Below are 20,848 nucleotides of genomic sequence, written 5' to 3'. Positions count from 1 at the left end.
TATGCAACAGAAATGTACAAGACAAACAGAGAAACAGAAATTGATGGCCCATCCAATGGAAGAAGATAAAAATCAGAAAAATTCAACAAAGAAGATGAGACTGTGGACATATTGAACAAAACCTTTTTAAAAATGATCTTAAAAATGCTTAAGGATACAAGGGAAAGTACTGTGAAAGAACTACAGGATATCAGGAAAACAATGAATGAACAATATGAGAGTCTAAGTAAAGAGATGGAAAGTTTAAAAAAGGAAACAATCAGAAATAATGGAGTTGAAGATCACAATAACGAAAATGAAAAATTTTCAGGAAGGTTTCAAGAGGAAATCGCAGTTGGCAGAAAAAAAGAATCAGTGAACTTAAAGAAAAGATACTTGAAATGAGCAAGGCTGAAGAGGAGAAAGAAAAAAAGGAATATTCAAAGTGAAAATAGGCTCAGACATTTATGGGATACCATCAAATGTGCCATTATACATGTTATGGGAGTCCCAGAAGGAGAAGAAAAAGAGAAAGGGACAGAAGGAATAGTTAAAGAAATAATGACAAAGAACTTCCCAAACTTAGTACTCCAGTTTGCAAATGCTGCCATTATGCAAAATACCAGGAATGGATTCGCTTTTATAAAGGGGGCTTATTTGATTACAAACTACAGTCTAAAGACCATAAAAATGCCTTAATTAAGGCTTCAACACAAGTATGCCTTCACTGAGGGAAGGCCTATGGCATCTTGAATACCTCTGTTAGCTGGGAAGGCATGTTGTTGGCATCTGCTGATCCCAGGTTGTGTTCCAGCTCATCTCACAGCTCCTGTGCATTCTTCAAAATGTTGCTATTGGGGTGTTTTGTCCTCTCTTAGCTTCTCTGGAGCAAACTCTGGGCTAGCATAAGTCTGCTTTCAATGGCCATCTCCAAAATGTCTCTCTCAGTTGCTCTCCAAGATGTCATTCACAGCTGCTCTGATGTCCTGCTGTTTGTGAGCTCTTTTATAGACCTCCAGTGATTAAACCAAGACCCATGATGAATGTGCAGGGCCACAGACCCATGGAGATAATTCAATCAGAATTATCACCTAGAGTTGGGTGGGTGACATCTCCATGGAAACAACTTAATTCAAAGATTCCAACCTAATCAACACTAAGACATCTGCCCTCATAAGACTGTATTAAAGAACATTGAGTTTTGGGAGACATAATAGATCCAAATTGGCACACTTATTAAAAGATGTGAAAATGCACATTGAAGCAGTTCAGAGAACACTAAACAGGTTAAACATGAAGAAAATACACCCCATAATATATTGATTATACTATCAAATGCAGAGGACAGGGAAAGTGTTCTGAAAGCTGCAAGAGGAAAGCAATGAGCTATGTATAAGGGAGTCTCAATTAAATTGCATGCCAATTTCTCATCAGAAACCATGGGGGCAAGAAGGCATTTTGTTAAAATACTTAAAGTGCTGATGGAAAACAACTACCAGTCAAGAATTTCGTATCCAGTGGGACTTTCTTTCAAAAAGGAGAGTGAGATTAACATTCCCAGAAAAACAGTAGCTGAAGAATTGCACCACCACCTGACCAGCCCTAAAAGCAATGTTAAAGGGAGTTCTTTAGAATGAAACAAAAGAACACTATAGTGTTTCAAAGCACAATAAAGAAATAAAAACCTGAGGTAAAAGTTACTATTTCGATAATTTTAAATGCCTGTATTATTGTATTTTATTTTTAGTATTAACTCCACTTCTTATTTCCTACAGGTGCTAAAATTGAAATGCAAAAACTAATTTTAAATCTAGGTTTTTTGACATACAGTGTACATGATATAAGTGGTAACAAGTGAAAAAACAGTGAGATGTCAGAGGGGTATAGGAAAAGTATATTTGCAAGCTAATGACATAGGCTGGGATCAAACCTAATATAACTGTTATATATTTTAGACGTTAAATTTAAACCCTAAGGTAACTACAAAGTAAAGAGGTGAGAAATATATATGATTGGAAACAAGAAGGCAATCAATATGTTACAACACAAGAAAATAAATAAATAGAAAATACAGTTTAATGGAATTGGGGGACAAAAACAGCATAAGACTTACAAAGGATAAATACAAAGTGTCAGAAGAAAGACCTGTATGATCAGTGGCATTTTTAAATGTAAATAGATTAAACTGTCCAGTGAAAAAGCAGATACTGGAAGAAAGGATAAAAATGTATGACCCAGGTATATGCTACGTGCAATAGACTCAACTTAAAGTCAAAGATACAAATAGGTAGAGGGTGAAAGGATTCAAAAATGTATTCAATGCAATTAGTAACCACAAGAGAGCTGGGTGGCTATACTAATATCAGATAAAATAGACTTTAAGTCACAATCAGTTATGAGGGGCAGTGATGGTTATTACACACTGATAAAGGAGATGACTCAACAGGAAGATGTAACAATTCTAAATATATATGCACCTAACACAAGAGCCCCAAAATATATGAAGCAAATACTGACATATACAAATGGAGAAACTGACAATTTAACATTAACAGTAGGAGATTTTAACACACCAATCCCAATAATGGATAGAACATTTAGACAGATGATCAATAAGTAAGGTACACTAAAACAACTGGACCTAACAGAAAGATATAGAACACTTCACTCAACAAAAGCAGCATACACACTCTTCTTGAGTGCACATGGATCATTCTCCAGGATAGAGTATATGTTGTTTCCCAAAACAAATCTCAATAAATTAAAAAATACGGAATTTTACAATGTATGTTCTATGACCACAATGGAATGAAGCTAAAATCAATAACAGAGGGAGAAAGGGAAAATTCATAAACATGTGGAAATTAAAAAAACATGCTCTTAACCAATCACTTGAGGTGAATGAAAGTGAAAATAAAACATACCAAAATTATGGGATGCATCTAAAGCAGGGCTGAGAGGGAAATTTGTAGCTCTAAATGTTTACTTTAAAAATGAAGAAAGACTTCAAATCACATACCTAACCTCAAAACTCAAAGAAGTAGAAAAAGAAGAGCAAAATAAACCCAAATCAAGCAGAAGGAAGGAAATGACATGTAATATCATGGAGATAAATGTAATAGAAAGCAAAAGAGAAAGAGAGAAAGAGAATCAACAAAATCAAAAGTTGGTTCTTTTAAAAGATCAACAAAATCAATAAAATATAACTACACTGATAAAGAAAAAAAGGTGGAGGATACAAAAAACAAAAGAAGAAATGAAAAGGGGGAAATTACCACTGAACCCACTGAAATAAAAAGGACTATAAGTGTATACTGTGAACAACAGTTTGTCAATAAGTTATATAATCTATATGAAATGGACAAATTCTTAGAAACACACAAACTACCTACACTGAGTCAGGAAGAAACAGAAGAACCCAACAGACCAATTACCAGTTAAGAAATTGAATTGGTAATAAAAACCTCCCAACATAGTGAAGCCCAGGAGAGATGACTTCATAGGAGAGTTCTACCAAGCATTCCAGGAAAACTTAACTCCAATTCTGCTCAAACTCTTCCAGAAAATATGAATAGGAAGGAACACTCCTTAACTCATTGTGCAAGGTCAACTGCACCCTCATACCAAAGCCAGTTAAATATACCATAAGAAAATTACAGACCAATATTTCTTGTGAATATAGATGCAAAAATAATCAACAAAATACTTGAAAACTGAATCCAACAGCATATTAATTAAAACAATCACCAAGATCAAGTGGAATTTATCTCCCTGGTATGCAAGTTTCTGTCAACATAAGAAAATCAATTAATGTAATACACCAGAATAATAGAATGAGGGAAAAATGCATGTTTGTCTTAAACAATACAGATAAAGCATTTGAGAAAATACAGCACCCTTCATGTTTAAAAACATTTAGAACACTAGGAATAGAAGGAACCCCATGATAAAGGGCATGTACGAAAAGGCCACAGCTAACATCCTACCTAGTGGTGAAAGACTGAAAGCTTTTGCTCTAAGATCAGGACAAGACAAGGATTCCCACTGTCACCATTGTTATTCAACACTGTACTGGAAGTTCTTTCCAAAGCAACTAGGCAAGAAAAAGAAATAAAAGTCATCCAAATTGGAAAGGAAGATGTAATACCTTCCCTATTTAGAGACGACATGTTTCTATATTCAAAACATCCTGAAAAATCCATAAGAAAGCTTCTAGAGCTAGTAAGTGAATTCAGCAAAGCAGCAGGATACAAGATAAACACCCTCAAATCAGTAGTGCTTCTATACACAATCAATAAACAATTGGAACAGAAAATCAACAAAGAAATTCCATTCACAATAACACTTAAACAAATCAAATATCTAGGAATAAATCTAACCATGGATGTACTGAACTTATATGCAGAAAACTACAAAATGTTGCTAAAAGAAATTAAAGAAGACCTAAATAAATGGAAGAATATTCCATGTTCATGGATTAGAAGGCTAAATAATGTTAAGATATCAATACTACTTAAACAATTTATGGATTCAATGCAATCCTAATTTAAATTCCAACAACCTACTTTACAGAGATGGAAAAGCCAAACATCACATTTATATGGAAGAGTAAGGGACCCTGAATAGAAAAGGCCATCTTGAAAAAGAAGAATGTTGGAGGACTCACACTTATCAATCTTAAAACTTGTCACAAAGCCACAATAATCAAAACACCATGGTACTGGAGTTGCAGCAGCTTAGAGAAGAGCATAGACACCTGGATGCAGAACTGCTGCTGAGGGCCCATATCATCCTGCAGGAGGTGGGCAGGGTCAGGGAGCAAGGCAATGTGGAGCAGCAGCAGCTGTGCAAGGTCATCTAGCAGCAGGATCAGGAGCTGCAGCAGGAACAGGAGCTGCAGTGAACCCAGCAGTCCCTGGACAAAGGTGGGGCTGCAGCTGGAAGCTGCTCACCAGGGCCAGAAAGTTAGAATGGATTTGGTAGCCAGTCTCCAGTGGGAGATAACCCAGCAGCAGCAGATCGATGAGAAAGTTCTGTAAGACAAGGTGGCCAAAGTGGAAACTCTGCTGGGGGAGCAACTATCAGAAATGGAGAGGAGACTAAATGAGTTCAGAGGAATCACTCAAATGCCATGGTCTCTTAATGCTTGATCAAGCTCAAAGGAACCAGGGGCTCAGGAGGATTCTCTCTCCAGTTACAGGCATAAACAGTTGCTGGTAGTTCTTCTTTCCTTACTGGATTAGAGGAAATCCATGGGTCCAGCCCTAAGCCTCCAGGAACTTTGTCACCTTGGCTCTCAGGGAATCTTCACCTCCAGTGATGGCAGTCCCTACCAGGGAAACCCCAAAAAGTGTTTCTCAATGACCTACAGGGCCTGAGTGAAGCCGTTTCCAGAGAGGAAGGTAATTGTCAAGAAGACAACCAGAACTTTCCTGCTGCATTCTGCTGCTGAGCAGCTGTGAGCCTGGGGGAGCTGGGAAGATGAGGAGAAGTGAGGCAGCCAGCCAGCCCAGTCCTCTTCCCCATCTAACGACAGCCACCAAGATGTCTGTGAATTCCCTTGCACTAGAAGATAGCAGTTTAAAAAAAAAAATGCATTGCACATCAACAGCATGACAAAGGCACATAAGAACTCACAGCTAACATCCTACTCAACAGTGAAAGAACAAAAGATTCCCCCCTAAAATCAGGAATGAAACAAGGATGCCCAATTTCACCACTGTTCTTCAACATTTTACTGGAAGTTCTAGCCAGAGCAATTGGGCAAGTAAAAGAAATAAAAGGCATCCAACTGGAAAGAAAGAAGTAAAACTTTCACTATTTGCAGATAACATGATCCTACATATAGAAAATCCTGAAAAATACAAAAAAAACTACTAGAGTTAATAAACAAATTAAATATCTAGGAATACCTTTAAACAAGGATGTAAATGACTGATATGCCCAAAACTCCAAACATTGTTGAAAAATTTAAACAATACCTAAATAATTGGAAATAAATTCTATATCCATGGATTGGAATACTAAATATTGTTAAGATGTCAATTCTTCCCAAAGTAATTTACAGATTCAATTCAATCCCAATCAAAACCCCAACAGCTGTCTTTGCAGAAATGGAAGAGCAAATCTTCAAATTTTATGTTAAGGGAAAGGGGCACCAAATATCCAAAACCATCCTGAGAAAGAACAATGTTGGAGGACATACACTTCCAAATTTTAAAATTTATCACAAAGCTACAGTAATCAAAAGAGTGGTATTGGCACAAGGAGAGACATATACATCAATGGAATAGAATTAAGAGTTCAGAGATAAACCCTCACATCTATGGCCAATTTGTTTTGATAAGGATACAAAAATCCATTCAATGGGGAATGGATAGACTCTTCAAATGGTGCTGGGTAAACTGGATATTCACATACAAAAGAATGAAAATGGACCCCTACCACACTGTATACAAAAATTAACTCAATGTGGATCAAAGACCTAAATACAAGAAATAAAACTATAAAATTCCTAGAAGAAAACATAGGAGAGCATCTTCAGAACCTTGTACAGCCAATGGGGTCTTAGACTTTATAGGCAAAAGCACAAGCAACAAAAGAAAAAAATAGATAAGTGGGGCTTCATCAAAATTAGAAACATTTGTGCATCAAAAGACATTATCAAGAAAGTGAAAACACAACCACAGAATGGGAGAAAAGATATGGAAACCATATATCTGATAAGGGTTTCATATCCAGAATATATAAGAACTACAACTCAACAACAAAATGACAAACAACTCAATTTAAAAATGAGCAAAGGACTTGAATAAATATTTCTACAAAGCAGTTATATGACTGGCCAATAAGCACATGAAAAGATACTCAACATCAGTAGCCATTAAGGACATGCAAATCAAAACCACAAGATAACCACTTTACACACAGAAGGATCGCTATCATTTTAAATATGGAAAATAAGTATCAGAGAGGATATGGAGAAATAGGAACACTCATTCATTGTTTATGGGAACTTAAAATAGTGCAGCTGCTGTGGTAGATATTTCAGCAGTTCCTCAAAAAGTGAAGTATAGAATTACCAAATGACACAACAATCCCACTTCTAGGTATATACCCCAAAGTATTGAAAACAGGAACTTTAACAGATATTTACTCATGATGTTCATAGCAGCATTATTCTCAATTGCCAAAAGGTGGAAGCAACCTAAGTGTCCATCAACCAATGACTGAATAAACAAAATGTGTTATATACATGCAATGGAATATTTTTAAGCTCTAAGAAGGGAAGTTCTGATAAATGCAACAACATGAATGAACCTTAAAGATATGTGGAGTGAAATAAGCCATACATCAGAGGAGAAATATTGTATGACCTTACTTAGATGAAATAATTTAATTTTGCAAATTCAGAGTCAGAAATTATAATACAATTTACCAGGAGCTGTTGGGGGGGTGGAGTTAAAGCTTAATTGGTACAGAATGTTTGGGGTGGGGGATGTTCTGGTAATGGATGGTGGTGGTAGTATCACAACATTGTGAATATAATTAACACCACTGAATTTATACATGACAGTGTTTAAAATGGGAAATTTTGTGTTGTATATATCTTACCAGAGGAAAAATTAAAAAACAAAAACATAGAACTGTAAAATACGGAGTGTGTCTTAGTGTAAACTATGGACTATAGTTAATATAATAATACTGGTTCATCAATTGTGACTATGTTACCAAATGAATGAAAAATATTAATTATAGGGAAAACTGTTCAGGGTATATGAGAAATCTGTGCTTTACCATGATTTTTCTGTAAAACCACAACTGCTTTAATAAAAAGTTTCCTTGTTAGTAAAAGTAAATAAAGGAAAAATGCATTGCGCATAAAGGAGGTAATACATTCTAATATAAGGAATAAATTTAAAAACTGGAATTATTTATTGACCCCTCAATAAAACCAAAAACACCATGTTACTGGCACAAGGGCAGGCATATAAACCAACGGAATAGAAACAAGATCTCATAAATCAACCCTCACATTTATGACCATCTGATTTTTGACAAGGTGGCAAAGACTACTCTACTGGGAAAGAATAGTCTTTTAAGCCAATGGTGCTGGGAAAACTGGTTCTCTATTTGCAAAAACAGAAAGCAGACCCATACCTCACATCATACACAAAAATAAGGTCAAAATGAATCAAAGACCTAAATATAAGAGCAAGAACTATCAAACTCTTAGAATAAAATGTAGGAAAGCATCTTCAGGACATTCTGTTAGGCAATAGTTTCTTAGACTTTACATCCAAAGCAAAAGTAACAAAAGAAAAAAAAAATAGATAAATGTGACCTCATTAGAATCAATCACTTTTGCTCCTCAGAGGACTTAATCATGAGAATGAAAAGACAATATACACAAAATGGAAGAAAATATTTGGAAACCACATATTTGATAAGGAGTATTATTCAGTACATATAAAGAAACCCTTGAACTTAATAAAAAGGCAAATCACCCAATTAAAAATGGGCAAAAGTCTTGAATAGATTTCTCTCCCAAGAAGATAAACAAATGGACAGAAAGCACATGAAAAGATGCTCAATATCATTAGCCATCACTGCAATGCAAATAAAAGCCACAATAAGATGCCATTTCATACCCACTAGAATGGCTGCTATTAAAAAACAAACATGCAAAACAAAACAAAACAGAAGACAAGTGTTGGAGAGGATGTGGAGAAATAGAAACACCCATAGTGGCAATGTAAAATGGTGAAGCCACTGTGGAAGACAATTTGGTTGTTCCTCAGAAAGTAAAGCATAGAACTACCATACGACCTAACAATTCCACTACTAGCTATATAACCAAAAGCATTGAAATCAGGGGCTCAAACAGATTATTTGCACACTGATGTTCATAGTATCATTATTCACAATTGCCAAAAGATGGAAGCAGCCCAAGTATCTATCAACCATTGAATGGATAAATAAAATGTGGAATATGCATACAATGGAATATTATTCAACCATAAGAGGGAATGAAGTCTTTATACATGTGACAACCTCGGTGAACCTTGAAGACATCATGTTGAGTGACATAACCCAGACACAGAAGGACAAATATTGTATAATCTCACTTATTTGAAACACTCAGAATAAGAAAATTCATAGAATGAGGGTCTAGAATATTGGTTATCAGAGGATGGGTTGGGGTTAGGGAATGGGAAATTAAGGCTTAAAATGTACAGGATTCCTATTTGGAATGATGGAATTCTTTGGATAATGGATAGTAGTGATAGAAGCACAACATTGTGAATGCAATTAATTGCACTTAAATATATATCTAAATGTGATTAAAACAGGAAATAACAGATTGTGTATATGCTAACACAATAAATTACTTTTTAAAAAAATCCATGGAACTATGCTTCACAAATAGTGAAATCTAAATTAAACCCTGAACTTTAATTAATGATTCAATTATAAAAATGTGTTATCATCAATTTTAATAAACATTCCACACCAATGCAACATGTTGCGGTGTGTGATGGTCAGGATCTTGTGTCAGCTTGGCCAAGTGATGGTGTCTGGTCAAGCAATCACTGACCTGTTAATGCAAGGATATTTGTGGGCTAGATAATAAACCAGAAGTCTGGTTTATTAGATCATCACTCAATTGGCTGCAGCTGTGACTGATTACGTCAACAAAAGCTGTGTCTTTTGCAATGAGAGAATTCAATCAGCTGGATTTAATCCAATCAGTTGAAGACCTTTAAGGAAGAGAGAGTGGGAACCTTCCCATCTTCTTCCACTAGCCAGTGAAGAATTTCCTGAGAAATTAATTGATCACCTTCATTGGAATTGTCAGTTCACTGTGTGAGGATTTCACTGAACACCTTCACTGGAGTTGCCAGCTTGTTGACTGCTCTATAGAATATGGACTCATGCATTCCCATAGTTTCATGAGACACTTTGATAAAATCTTATATTACAGATATCTCTTGTTGGTTCTGTTTCCCTAGAGAACACTAACTAATACAGCTTGATACTGGGAGAGGTTCTTGAGAAACAGAGTCTTAAAATGGGCTTTTACAATTGGTTATCTACTCTGATTAGATTCAGAGGCACTAAGGATTCCATTTCCAATAAGCAAGATGGCACTGACAGTCCATGGTGTCAGTTGGCTATGGAGATATACAGAATATCAACATTTGATTGTCCTAATCATACTGTTGTATGAAGCAAGGCTCTGGGTGACAGTGTTTTTGACACCTTAACAGTTTTGCAGAGGTATAATGATGTTGGCTGGTTGCACTTAGATACGCTGGATAAAGTTGTAAGAGGCAGGAATGAGTTAAAGCTTCAAATTTCAAGTTAAGCATCATACGGCAGATGTAAAGGTTTCTATGTGTGCCCTGAAAGAAAATCTATTTCCTGTGGCTGCAGACTTGAGATTTCTGAAAATGAGACCCAGAGACTCACTGTGTGAGTAGCAGATTTACAGCATAAACTAAAATCTCAACCTCTCAGGGTACCTGCTATTAAAGTAAAGCGTTGATTGGAAAAGAATGGGATCCTGAAAATTGGGATGGGGACATATGGCTTGATACTAATGGCAGTGAGGACCTTGGAACCCTGGATTCTTCTGAGTCTTTGTTAGATATACCTGTAGTTTTTCTGTCCTGAGAAAATAGCCCACTCCGCACCAGTCTACCCTGAGGAGACAGCTACCCAACCTCCAGCCTGCTTTGCAGAGCAGAATCCTGAACTCCAGTCTTTCCAGAAGAGCCTGCCATCTGACTTCCAACTAAAGGAATTAACCCTTCAATGCCTGCTAAACTTATAATCACTTTCCCTGAGGAAGCAGCCCTCACTCCTCTGTCTGGAGGGATTAATGCTGTTTCACATGACGAAACTGCAATGGAATGTCTTGAGGTAAATGGCTTGAGGGATACTTATAATATTTTACATGACCCATCTACACAAGTCTTTGCTTCAAGATTTATAACTAAAGTCCCAATAGGCCCCAAAGGGTAAGGTACAAAATGTTGCCCATGAGGAACTATGTTATACTCCAAAAGAACTGTATGAGTTTTACAATTTATTTAGACAGAAATCATAGGAATATGTGTGGGAATGGATATTGAGGGTTTGGGAAAATGGTGGAAGGAATATAAAGTGGGATCAGGCTGAATTTATTGATATGGGCCCATGAAACAGAGATTCTGCATTCAGTGTTGTACCTTGAGGGGTTAGAAAAGGTGTTAACAGTTTGGGTGGTTGGCTGAAACATGGATCAAAAGGTGGCTGATATTACCTGAGGTCCAAATGCCAGAACTGCTCTGGTATAATGTAGAGGTGGGGATTCAAAGGCTTAGAGAGATTGGAATGTCCAGAGGACCCACCTTTTACCAAGACTGTAAGGAATAAATTTGTGAGACTAGCTCCATTATCCCTGAAGAGTTTGGTAGCCCCCTTATCTGAAGGTCAGATACTACTGTGAGAATGGCTGTGGCTGAGATGGAATCCTTAAAGACAATAGGAATAATCAGATCCTGAGGCGGCAGAAACCACCTGACAGCAATGCATTAACAAAGGCAAGGTGGGCATAGCTACTATAAGGGAAAACAGGCTCAAAGCAGCAGTCAGAATAATGTGACTCACAGAGACTTATGGCATTGGCTAGTAGATAACGGAGTACCTAGAAGTAAAATAGATGGGAAGGCTACTAAATTATTTTTGAGATGTATAAGCAGAAGAATTATAGGTCAAGTGAACAAAAGACTATCTTGAATTACAAAAACAGAGAGTCATGGCCCTTTAATCAATTCCCAGACTTGGGAGAGTTTACGGATCCAGAGCCCCTTGAATATGGGAAAGGCTGGGTACCCTTGGGGAGGACCCTGTTAATCTTCCTCCCAGCCTACCTCAAAGGAACCTACTGTCTTTTACCAGGGTAACTGTGCATTGGGGAAAAGGAAATGATCAGATATTTTGGGCATTATTAGACATGAGTTCAGAAGTGACACTAATTACAGGAGACCCAAAATGTCACTGTGGTCCACCAGTCAGATTTGGGGCTTATGGAGGTCAGGTGATCATTGGAGTTTAAGTTCAGGTTTGTCTTGCAGTGGGTCCAGTGGGTCCTTGGACCCATTCTGTGGTTATTTCCTCAGTTCTGGAATGCATAATAGGAATAGACATATTCAGTAACTGGCAGAATCCACATGTCAGTTCCCTGACTCCTGCAGTGAGAGCTATTGTGGTAGGAAAGGCAAAATGGAATCTGCTAGAAATGCCCCAGCATAGCAAAATAGTAAACCAGAAGCAATACTGGATTCCTCAAGGGACTGCAGAGATTAATGGCAATCTTAAGGACTTGAAGGAGGCATAGGTGGTGATTCCCACCACATCCCCATTCAACTCTCCTATTTGGCCTGTGCAGAAAACAGATGGGTCTTAGAGGAACAGTGGATTATCATAAGCTTAACCAGGTGGTGACTCCAATTGCAGCTGCTGTTCCAGATGTTGTATCATTGCTTGACAAATCAGAACATCCCCTGGTACCTGGTATGCAGGCAAATGTTTTTTTCTCAATAGCTGTTAGTAAGGACCACCAGAAACAGTATGCGTTCAGCTGGCAAAGCCACCATATACATTCACTTTGCTTCCTCAGGGGTATATGAACTCTCCAGCCCTATTTCATAACGTAGTCCACAGGTAACTTTATCATTCTTCCCTCCCTCAAGACATCACACTGGTCCCTTATATCGATAATACCATGTTGATTTGACCTAGTGAGCAAGAAGCAGCAACTACTTTAGGTGTGTCGGTAACGTATTTGCATGTCAGAGGATGGTAAATAAATCAAACAAAAACACAACCTTCCACCTCAGTAAAATTCTAGGTGTCCAGTGGTGTGGTGCCTGTCAAGGTATCCCTTCTAAGGTGAGGGATAAGCTGTTGCATTTGGACCCTCCCACAACCAAAAAAAAAAAAAAAAGGGGGGGGGGGCAAAATGCTTAATGGGCCTGTTTGGATTTTGGAGAAAACATATTCTTCATTTGGGTGTTCTACTCCAGCCCATTTACCAAGTGACCAGAAAAGCTTCTAGTTTTGATTGGGGACCAGAATGAGATGAGGCTCTGCAACAGGTCCAGGCTGCTGTTCAAGCTCTTCTGTCATTTGGACAATAAGATACAGCTGATCCAATGGTGCTGGAAGTGTCAGTGGCAAATAGAGATCTGTTTGGAGCCTTTGGCAGGCCCTGAGGATTTTGGAGTAAAGCCTTACCATCCACTGAAGATAACTACTTTCCATTTGAGAAAGAGCTTTTGACCTGTTATCGGGCCTTAGTAGAGAAAAAACACTTAACCATGGGCCACCAAGTTACCATGAGACCTGAATTACCTATCATGAGCTGGGTATTGTCTGACCCATTAAGCCATAAAGTTGGGTGTGCACAGCAGCACTCCATCATAAAATGGAAATGGTACATATAAGATAGGGCTTGAGCGGGTCCTGAAAGCACAAGTTACATGAGGAAGTTGTCCAAATGATCATGGCCCCCACTTCTTCCACCTTACCTTTTCCTTCCCAGCCCACAGCTATGGCCTCTTAGGGAGTTCCTTACAATCAGTTGACTGAGGAGGAGAAAACTCAGGCCTGGTTTAGAGATGGTTCTGCCTGATATGCAGGCACCACCTGATAGTGGACAGCTGCAGCACTGCAGCCCCTTTCTGGGATGTCCCTGAAGGGCAGTGGTGAAGGGACATCCTCCTAGTTGGCAGAACTTCATGCAGTGAACTGGGTTGTTCATTTTGATTAGAAGGATAACTGGCCAGAGGTGTACTGGTATACTGATTCATGGGCTGATGCTAATGGTTTGGCTGGTCAGGGACTTGGAACATAATTGGAAAACTGGAGACAGAAGTCTGGGGAAGAGGTATGCAGATAGGACTTTCTGAGTGGGCAAAAAACATGAAGATATTTGTATCACATGTGAATGCTCTACAGAGGGTGACTTCAGCAGAGGAATATTTTAATAACCAAGTGGATAAGATGACCCATTCAATGGACATATGTCAACCTCTTTCCCAGTCGCTTCTGTCATCGTCCAGTGGGCTCATGAACAGAGTGGTCATGGTGGTAGTCATGGTGGTTATGCATGGGCTCAGCAATATGGGCTTCCACTCACCAAGGCTGACCTGGCTGCAGACACTGCTTAGTGCCCAATCTGCCAGCTGTAGAGACCCACACTTAGTCCCCAATATGGCACCATTCCCCGAGGTGATCAGCCTGATAACTGGTGACAGGATGATTGCTTTGGTCCACTTCCATCATGGAAGGGGCATGATTTGTTCTCAGTGGAATAGTCATATACTCCAGATACAAGTTTGCCTTCACTGCATGCAATGCTTCTGCCCAAACCATGATGTGTGGACTTACAGAATGCCTTATCTACCATCATGGTATTCCACACAGCGTTGCTTCTGACCAAAGAACCCACTTCACAGCAAATGAAGTGAGGGAATGGGCACATGCTCATAGAATTCTCTTCTTGCCATGTTCCCGATTATCCAGAGGCAGGTAGATTGATAGAACAGTGGAATGGCCTGTTGAAGACTCAATTGCAGTGCCAACTAGTTGGCAATACCTTGCAGGGCTGGGGCAATGTTCTGCAGGAAGCTGTGCATGCTCTGAATCAGTGTTCACTCTATGGGACTATTTCTCTTATGGCCAGGATTCACATGTCCAGGAATCAAGGGGTGGAAGTAGGAGTGGCACCACTCACTATCACTCCTAGTGATTCATTAGGAAAATTTTTGCTTCCTGTCCCTGGAAGCCAAAGCTCTGCTGGTCTCCAAGTCTTTGTTCCAAAAGGGGGAGTGCTCCCACCAGGAGACACAATAACTCCATTGAACTGGAAGTTAAGACTGTCCCCTGGTCACTTTGGGCTTCTCAAGCCTCTGAATCAACAGGCAAGGAAGGGGATTACTGTATTGGCTGGGGTGATTGATCCTGACTATCAAGGGGAAATAGTACTGCAACTACACAATGGAGGTAAAGAAGAGTTTTCCTGGAATACAGAAGATCCCTGAGGGTTTCTCTTAGTACTCCCATGCCCTGTGATTAAACTCAATTGAAAACTGCAACAAGGCAATCTAGACAAGACTACCAATGACCAAGAAACTTCAGGAATGAAGATTTGGGTTACTCCACCAGGCAAAGAACCACAACCAGCTGATGTGCTTGCTGAAGGTAAAGGGAACATGCAATAGGTAGTCTAAGAAGGTAGTGATAAATATGTACTGTGATCACGTGACCAGTTACAGAAACGAGGACTATGACGGCATGAATATGTCCTCCTTGTTTTGTTATGTTTGCATTTGTCCATAAAGCAAATATAATTGTTTTCTTTTCTATCTTATTCCCTTTTCATATTACATAAGCTATATTGTGCATTTCATAGTATTTAATTTAAAGGAAACCAAGTTTAACGGTCACTGGCACCCAAGGACTTGCTCCCTATTCTGGAGAGATTTAGTGCATTTCCAGTTGTACACAGGTCAGCTGAGTTTTGTTAGTCGAAATACATGTCTGTTCTTACTGTTCTCTGCTTAGACATAAAGCACAGCTTAAGGTGATGTGCATAACTGCCAAGTTGACAGAGTTGGACTGTGATGGTCAGGTTCATGTGTCAACTTGGACAGGTGATGGTATCCAGATCTCTGTTCAAGCAAGTCTTGGCCTGTTACTGCAAGGACATTTGTGGCTGTGTATGAAACCAGAAGGCTGGTTTATTAAATCATCAGTCAATTGACTGAAGCTATGTCTGATTACATCAACAAAGGGTATGTATTCTGCAATGAGAGAATTCAATCAGCTGGATTTGATCCAATCAGTTGAAGACTTTTAAGGAAGAGAGAGGAGGACCTTCATTTCTTCTTCGGCTAGCCAGCGATGCATTTCCTGAGGAATGATGGAACACCTTCATCGGAGTTGCCAGTTCGTTGCCTGAGGAGTTCATAGAACTCCTTCATCAGAGTTGCTAGTTGCTGCCTGCCCTATGGAATTTGAACTTGTGCATTCTCATAGTTGTGTGAAACGCTTTTATAAAATCTTGTATGTACAGATATCTCTTGTTGATTCTGTTTCCCTAGGGAACCCTAACTAATACAGTGTGGTATGTGGGAATCCTTTATTTTAAGCATGAATTTCTGTAATACCCAAAATTCTCTAATATAGAAAAAAAAAATAAACATACAAAGAATTAATTAGTTGATGGTGACCACAAACATGCACACAAATATTATTACAGATAAAATTACTGGGCCTCATTAAATTTTGTTTGACGAAACAGGAAATGTAGATGTCAAGACAACCACAAGAGCATTCTAATGAAAGTAATATTACCCAGTCATTAAATATTGGAACTTTTCAAACCTCTATCCTAGCTTCTTTTCTATTTGTACCCTAAGCTGACATTAGGGAATTTCATCCATATCTAGAGCTTCAAGTATTATTTACATGAAGATAACTCACAATTTTATGTATCATTTCCCATCTATCCAGTTGGGTAAGCCCAAAAGCTGGGGGCTTCACTTTACTTTACACCCCGTATCTTAAGTTCCCATACCATTGTGTACTTTCTCCTTCTTACCACTTATCTCATTAGCAGGTTTACATTCACTTCTGTGAGTATGTGATTAATGTTTATCGCTTGAGAGTGCATATTTCAGGTAGGCAGAGACTTCATTTTTGGTTATAATTTATTTCCTGAATATGATTCCCAGTGCTCAGCACACAGACATTTAATAAATATTTGATAAATGAATAAATTTCTAAGCTTTGAAATCAAAATTAGGAAATAAGTGTGGTATGAACACTTAAAAAAATGTAATCCCTCTCCTTCCTATCTGTAAGAAGGTGAGAGTTTTACCACAAGTAGAGATAGCAATTTGGGCTGAGACACTCTCCTTGAAATCATCCTGGTTGTTGGATTTAGTTTTTGGCCTTTAGTTCAGTGTCATCTTGTACAGTTAATTGAATTTCTTGAATGTTTCTATCTTGCTCTAGTGCAGTGATTTCTGTCTCTATTACCTCTTTGTAATAAAATTAATTCAAAATTCATTGTTCAATTCTTTGGGTGGAAATACTAGTTGATACTTACAAGTAAGTGAGTGAAGGTGGATGTTGTAGAGGTGGGAGTAGGGTGAGGGAAATGAGGACTTTCATCTCAGGGCTCAAAATCAGTGGATTCATGTCCTGTTTTTGCTACTAGTTTTAAATGAGGTTACTTAACACCCAAATCCGTTTCCACATTTGCAGAAAATAGACACAGTATTAAAAACACTTATAGTACAAAGTCATTATGAAATAAGCATCTGGGAAGTGTATTTTAAACTGTAAAGTGGCACACATGTAAATATTTATCTGACCAGCATTGGCATAAATCCTAAAACAGCAATCGGAGTGTGGAGGAGGTATGGTTCCTGTCAGACTTATATTTTGAGGTACCTACTATTTACAGTGTATTTCCTTCTTGCTTTTTTTTTTCTTTTAACTAAGAAAAAAATAATGGAGTTGTTGCAGCAAAGACAAACATTGTCTTAGAAAAGAAAAAGGACAGAGGAGCGTTTTTAAGTCATATATTTAACCAGTCTATTTAGCGTCTGTACGTCTACCACATTTCAGCTTCCTGAAAATACCATACTCCCTCAATGTCTCTTGTAACTAAGTAACCAGGTGGGTGGTTACCAAGTACCGTCCAATTGTGACGTACCTCCACCACGTGCGTGTCCAATTGTGAGGTGACACGCCCTCTCTAGTTTATAAAGTGCGGCGGTGCCGCAACCAATCCTCAGTTGCACCAGGCAGTGAGGGATGCCGAGTATTCTGGCCCGCGTAAGTCTGGGCCGCTAGCTGCCCTCTGCTTCCCAACTGCCAGCTGAGTGCCTCATTCCCAAGAAGAGGGAAGAGGGGGAAGAGTCATGAATATGTGTCTCCTGATGAGCGGCATTATTCTCACTTTTCTGTTTGTATTCTGGAAAAAAAGGTTCCAGGTAAAGGCAAATATAAGAGAGAGACATGGGAAGTGGGTCGTATACATGGATTGGTGTGTTTGTATGTGTATATAAGAGAGTAGAAAGGTAGTGTATAGTAAAATGAGAAGTAAGTAGAGGTCATATCATTACTCTTTTGCTCTTGAAAGGGTCGCAGACTTTTATTCTTTACCCCCACACTTCATGTTGACCAGGGATTCCATGCATGTGGTCTGTTGTAAAAAGCCCAAGTAACTGAGTCAGTTTTCCACTCACTTGAAGGGTCCAGTTGAAGTGCTCACTCCCCACCACCATTTCCTATTTTAAGAATATGTACCTTCTCTCATTCTCTTGCTCGCTGGCTCTTGCTTCTTCTACACACCTCCCATCTTTCTATTTGCCTCTTCCCTTTATTTTCCTTTTTAGTCATCTCTATGGTAGCTTTCTGGGCAGTCACAGATATGTCAAGTCAAAAATGTGGGATCCCTGGTGCTATTTAAAGTTGCAAGTGAAGTGCTTTTAGATAAGGTTTAAAGAAGGTGTCCAAATATAGACCTACTAGACTGCCAAAGAAATGTAACCAAAGGATATTGCACTTTGGCACTAAATGGCTAGTTTCACATATTTTTTTTCTCAGTCTGTTTGGAATCAGCATGTTTCTGAATCAATGTAGTCATTCAACACATATTAGGAGAGGATGATCAGTTCATTTTGGTTATCAAGACTAATCATGTTGTCATCTGCTAAGTGCCTGGAAATTGCTAATTTCAGTAAACTACATATGTATAATTTCGTTCTCTTACAGAGAAACATTGGTGAAATGTCATCAAATTCGACTTCTCTTGCACTAGTAAGACCATCCTCTCCTACTGGCTCAGCTAAGAGCAATACTGATAATATTCTTTCAGTCAGCAGCCTCTCTCAGGATATTTTAAATGATTTTCCACACTCGATAGCCATGCAGAAGTGAATACTGGTAAACCTCAGGATCGTGGAATACAAGCTGGCTGAATTGGAACACTTCCTAGTTAACAAGGGTTTAAATGGTGGATTAGTTAACCAGAAATCCATTGAAAAACTTACAGAATGTAATAACAGCGAAGGCAATCATTAAAAGCACTTTGAGTGGATTCACTTGATTATACGTGTTTATACCAAATGAATTATTATTTAACAGGGCAGGACATGTCAAGTCAGATACAAAATCCGGGACTTTATCAAATTGCTTTCTCACATTTTATTTAAAGACTTGATTACATATTGCTAATATATATTTTATAGGGAAAGGAACAGAAGCACACAGGAAGAAAAACAGTTTAATTTTTAAATGGAAAGCGATAGTAAAAAGATAATAGTTAGGAGGTAGTGAATTTAATTTCACTCAAATGTGAAAAAGTTTTTTTCTTATGGTTTACATAATAGGGCATATTTCTCCAAGTTTGCTTTAAAGTAAGTGGGATGTGATGAAACTCTTTTCCATTATGCAGAATGCTGTTTCTTACCATTACTGAATCTGTGTTACAACAATAAGAGTTATCACTGAGTACCCTATGAACTGCCAGACCCTCAGTTAGGAGGTGTGCTTTACAGACTTGTAATTATAGTCACACGAATTCTTAACTGCTCCTTGTGGTCAGCTTTTGAAGATTTCTTCCCCTTCCAATCCCACCTCCCCTACCTTCCACCAATTAGACATTCTTCTATTAGAAATGTGCCTAAATCATCGTTGAATTGCCAGTCACCTATATAAAATTCCATGCATTTTTCTGTTTTGTGAAAAATCCACACCTCAAATAACAAAATACAGTGTTAGAATGCATATAATGCAGTGTGGATCAAAACTGTCTTAAGATTTCTAAACTCAAGTCAGTCATCTATTTCAAATAATATTTTATAAAATCCAGTATAACTAAGGAATTTATACTCTCTTGGAGTGCACTAACAGCATTTAGCCTACCCTCAAAGAAAACCCTTAAAATATCAAACACGAGTTTATTTTATATATCTGCACATAACTTATCTAGATGGTTCAATTATAGGTCTGCCTATTTACTTACGTTCATCCCTGCCTCACCCCAAAATAAATGACGACTATGAAAGAAACATATTCCTTTTATGCTTCAATTTTCAATCAAAATCAAGAGGAAAAGGAACCTAAAATATTTAATAAATCAAGACTTAACATTATTACTTTAATTTTCACTCCCTTGCCAAGCACAAAAAGCCAGCAGTAGTGCATTTATTTATTAAACTTTTTTGGGTCCCAGATCCCTTTGATATTCTGATAAAATCTACGGACTCTCTCCCTAGAAAAATGAACATACACCTACAGAAAATGTTATGTATAACATTTATAATTATATATGTTTATAATCTATAAACATATATGTATAATTTCAGTGTCATATATTCCCTAAAGTCCAGGTTTAGAAACTTAATAATTGCCAAAATTTTACTCAAATATTTAAGCAGTGTTCATAGTCCTAGGCTGTGATATTTAAACCAATTGTCAGTGATAGATAGATATATAAATATATATAATCAATGTATAAACCTATCAGTGATGTTATATATTTTCATTATCTTTGTTAAGGAGACTGGGACATAGCACTTTATAATTTAACTTCTATCATTGTTGACTAATTTGACAAATTTATCTCCTATAAGTATGTGTATAAGTTATCACCCTAAGTATTAACTTATTTAAATGAGATGAAATCACTCCACTTGATCTATTAGCCATATATTATGATCATAGAATGTTAAATTTGATAAAAGCCATGTTCTATTTTGAATGAAACCTACATTTTAGAAAACAAAATAAGCTACGCTTA

General features: G+C 37.9%; 1 protein-coding gene across 1 annotated transcript; it reads left to right on the top strand.

The window, feature by feature from the left end:
* The first annotated feature begins 17,963 nt into the window (after positions 1-17,963).
* Positions 17,964-19,128, top strand: CT83 (cancer/testis antigen 83). The gene is given in 2 exon segments (XM_037822694.1): positions 17,964-18,035; positions 18,820-19,128. Coding segments are annotated over 2 exon segments (381 nt in total).
* The last annotated feature ends 1,720 nt before the right edge of the window (positions 19,129-20,848 follow it).

Source organism: Choloepus didactylus, chromosome Y (assembly GCF_015220235.1).
Source record: "Choloepus didactylus isolate mChoDid1 chromosome Y, mChoDid1.pri, whole genome shotgun sequence".
Classification (NCBI taxonomy): Eukaryota; Metazoa; Chordata; class Mammalia; order Pilosa; family Megalonychidae; genus Choloepus; species Choloepus didactylus.
The sequence above is the reverse complement of the archived record's forward strand: the minus strand, read 5'-3'. Positions and strand labels throughout refer to the sequence as shown.